Below are 3,629 nucleotides of genomic sequence, written 5' to 3'. Positions count from 1 at the left end.
CGCTTTACGGCCACCTTTAAACAATACATAACTCAAAAATAAGAAAATAGTTTAGTCAATAAATTGCATCACAGGAGATTTTAACACTGGAACAATTTTATCTTTGGGAGTAACAGCTACAGGAGTCCGTATAATATGTAAAAGGTATGTACTTGAAGAATCATGTGTGAAATTGATTGTTGATGGAATTGAATACACATCAATTTCTGAAGCAGCCATCTTAAAATGATATCAATTGATAAAAACAAATCTAATAATAATTATTATTATTAGTACAATATAACGCTGTTTCTCCAACAAGACTCAAGGCGCTTGTATGGAAAGTTAGGATCTAAATATGTGATTAACTTTAAGCCATTTACAGTTGAGAATCTTTTGTTTCTTTATTTTCTTAGAATCATTTTTTTTCTTATTATTATTTTTATGATTATTAACCCCTTCCCGACATTTGACGTACATTTACGTCATGGTCGGGATGTACTTCCCGACACATGGCATAAATGTACGTCATGCCTTTGAAGTGCCACCGCGTCTATAGACGCGGTGACAGAGGGACGATGTCTGCTGTTCCTGACAGCAGACATCCTCCCTCATTGCCCAGGGGGGGCAGTGATGCCCCCCGTCATGGGCGATCGCTGCGATTGGCTGTTCAAACGTGAACAGCCAAAAGCAGCGTTAAACTGTGTGATGTGTAAAATTTAGACTCTGCTGCCCCCTAGTGTCCAAAAAAATTAAAGGAGGTTGAAATAATGATGTTATAATAAAGTTTAGATATGGTTTATGTTAGTTATTAACTATTTTGAGTGGTATGATTATTTGTCTCACAAGCAGAAAATTTTACATTTTGCAAATAGCAAAATGTTCAATTTTTTTACGACATTTTGGTATTTTTCACGAAAAAAAAAAAAACTGTATCGACCAAAATTTACCACTAATTTAAAGTACAATGTGTCACGGGAAAACAATCTCAAAATCACTGGGATAAGTAAAAGCAAAAAAAAGTTATCCCCACTTAAGTGATACATGTCAGATTTGAAAAAAAGGCCTCTGTCAGGATGGCAAAAACTGGCTGCGTCGGGAAGGGGTTAAAATAACAACAACAATAATAATAATAATCACCTTCATTTATAGGGCAACACAAAAGTACTGCGATGACTTACAGAGTACATATACCCAAAAAAAATACCACCATAACCATTAATAAAGTGCCCAAAACATTGATACAGGATAAGCTAGATAGCCAACAAATACATTGTCTGTGTTAGATGGAACCTGTAGTTTTTGGGTACAGCAGTCTGGTTCAAGGCCATTTAAGCTTGGGGGAGGGGTAATTTTAAAAGTGGAGGATGGAAAAGTATATGAAGGAAGAAGACCCTGTTAATGAGAGCTTACAAATTATATGAACAGGTGTCAAGAGGCAGGGTCAGGTTAAGGGCTTTATGGGTCTGGAGGTGACCAATGTCTCCCTAAATATCCAAGTACGAAAATGCATAAATGGGTAAAATAAAAATACAATATTAATACTTATGATTTTGGGTTGACCATGTGTCCATGCGGTGTATGTCTGGTGATCATCATGCTGTCATGATGATGGGTCTGTTTATGCGTGGAGGCCTGGAGCTGCAGCTCCATCTGCCCTATTGTTATACTGGCCCTGCTGGGGTGGATCAGTTGCTAATTACCCCCACCTTGGTCAGCTGTTAGGAGCAAACATTGTTCCCCTTTGCAGCACTGCTGTTTCGGACAAATGCTGTGTTGCTCCCCGTGCAGCACACCGCAGCCCCTCACCTGTGCCAGGTCTTTCTATTTTCTTTTAATACTTTTTTTAGAGCTAGCATGGCCACGCCTCCCTGGATTTATCCATGTAACCTCCCACTCTTGGTGGCCCCCTTTTTTTTTAAGGTAAATAATATTTATCTGAAACAGTCAAATATATTTAATTGCAAGAAAAAAAAACTGTTGTAATTTTGCTGATGATTTTTATTTATTTTAGGCCTAAATCTCATCCTTCAACACCTAAATACAAAATTGTATTGATAAGTGCTGACCTCAAGCCTCAGGATTCTATGTGGGCAATCATCAAAGGGTATACAGACTGCATATACATTGATTAAACACAAGGTTATCACACACCTCTGATACAGTATAAAGTGAATGCAACACAACTCAGTGTCAACACAGTGCCCCTTTGCAAATTAAAAAATAATAAGTAAACTCAATGTATAATAACCAGAATTTTAAATATAACCACATCTGTATTCATTCCTAAAATATAGTTTAGATTAAGTGTCAATTTTCTTGTGGAATATATTATTTCCCTTGTTTTTTTTTTATTTGCACATGGTATATCCAGAGTCTCCTTAATATTCTAATCAATGGATTTTAATAAAACTATTACTGAGTTTACAATTTTAGGATTTTCCAACCTTGGCCAATTTGGGTTTTTATTCTTCCCATTGCTGTTAGTGACTTATTTCCTGATAGTCGCAGGCAATATAACAATTTCAGTGTTAATTCTTGTTGACGCTCATCTCCACACACCAATGTACTGGTTTATCGCTATGTTGTCCTTCCTTGAGATTTGGTACACAGCAGTCACCATTCCCTGTATGCTGGCGGTTATTTGGAAAGGCAAGATACAGATTGCATTCAGTAACTGCATGATACAAATGTATCTTTTCCATTCTTTGGGAATTACCGAGAACTACTTGTTAAATGTAATGGCTTATGACCGCATGGTAGCAATCTGCAACCCTCTGAGATACCACACTATAATGACCTCTACGCACTGCAGGCTTTTAGTCTCATGTTGTTGGATATTTGGCTTCATCAGCCCCATTACACTTCTTATGTCAGTCTGCCAGTTACCGTTCTGTGGCCCTAATGACATTAATCACCTCTTCTGTGATTCATCTCCTCTTCTGTATTTGGCTTGTACCGATACCTCTTCCAACATCATTACTGATTTTACTATTAGTCTGTGCATGATTCTCTTGACTTTTATTTTCATCATTGGGACCTATGTGAAGATCATAGTAAGTATTTGCAAAATGAACTCTACCGAAGGACGGAAAAAGGCCTTTTCCACATGTGCGTCTCATCTAATAGTAGTGCTTATCTTCTATGGAAGCGTAGCGTTTATGTACATTAGACCCCATATAAACTACACTCCAGAATATGATAAATTAGTGGCACTCAATTATTCTGTGCTAACTCCGCTCTTTAATCCTATGATCTACAGTCTTCGGAACACAGAGATAAAGAGGAGCTTGAAAAAAATTCTGCAGACAAAAGAAAGTTCAAACAAATCAATTAGTGTATGCAATAATATTACTCATTAGGAAATGGACAAATCGGGACTGACATTAACAATGTGCCAAATATCATCTCTGTAATGAAGCATAAAATGTCTACATGCAATAAATAAATCAACCAACTTTAAATGTGGTTTGGAACTTCCTTTAGAATCAAATACATTGGGGTTGATGTATCGAGCAGTGGAAAAATGTTATGGGTTAAAGGGTGAACGATATCTAAGTTGACAGTCAGTAGGTCAACATAGACAAAATGTAAGCACAAGCAAAAGGTCGACATGTAAGTGATTGACACATAAAAAAATTGACATGAGT

At 36.9% G+C, this 3,629-nt stretch overlaps 1 protein-coding gene across 1 annotated transcript; it reads left to right on the top strand.

Annotated features, from left to right (window-relative positions):
- The first annotated feature begins 2,375 nt into the window (after positions 1-2,375).
- LOC146049522 (olfactory receptor 6N2-like) lies at positions 2,376-3,341 on the top strand. Its single transcript, XM_083166059.1, has one exon. It carries the CDS (start codon positions 2,376-2,378, stop codon positions 3,339-3,341), a length of 966 nt encoding a protein of 321 aa, XP_083022185.1.
- Positions 3,342-3,629: the final 288 nt, after the last annotated feature.

The sequence above is a fragment of the Crinia signifera genome, chromosome 12 (assembly GCF_055691185.1).
Source record: "Crinia signifera chromosome 12, ASM5569118v1, whole genome shotgun sequence".
Classification (NCBI taxonomy): domain Eukaryota; kingdom Metazoa; phylum Chordata; class Amphibia; order Anura; family Myobatrachidae; genus Crinia; species Crinia signifera.
This window is presented reverse-complemented; position numbering and strand designations above follow the sequence as displayed.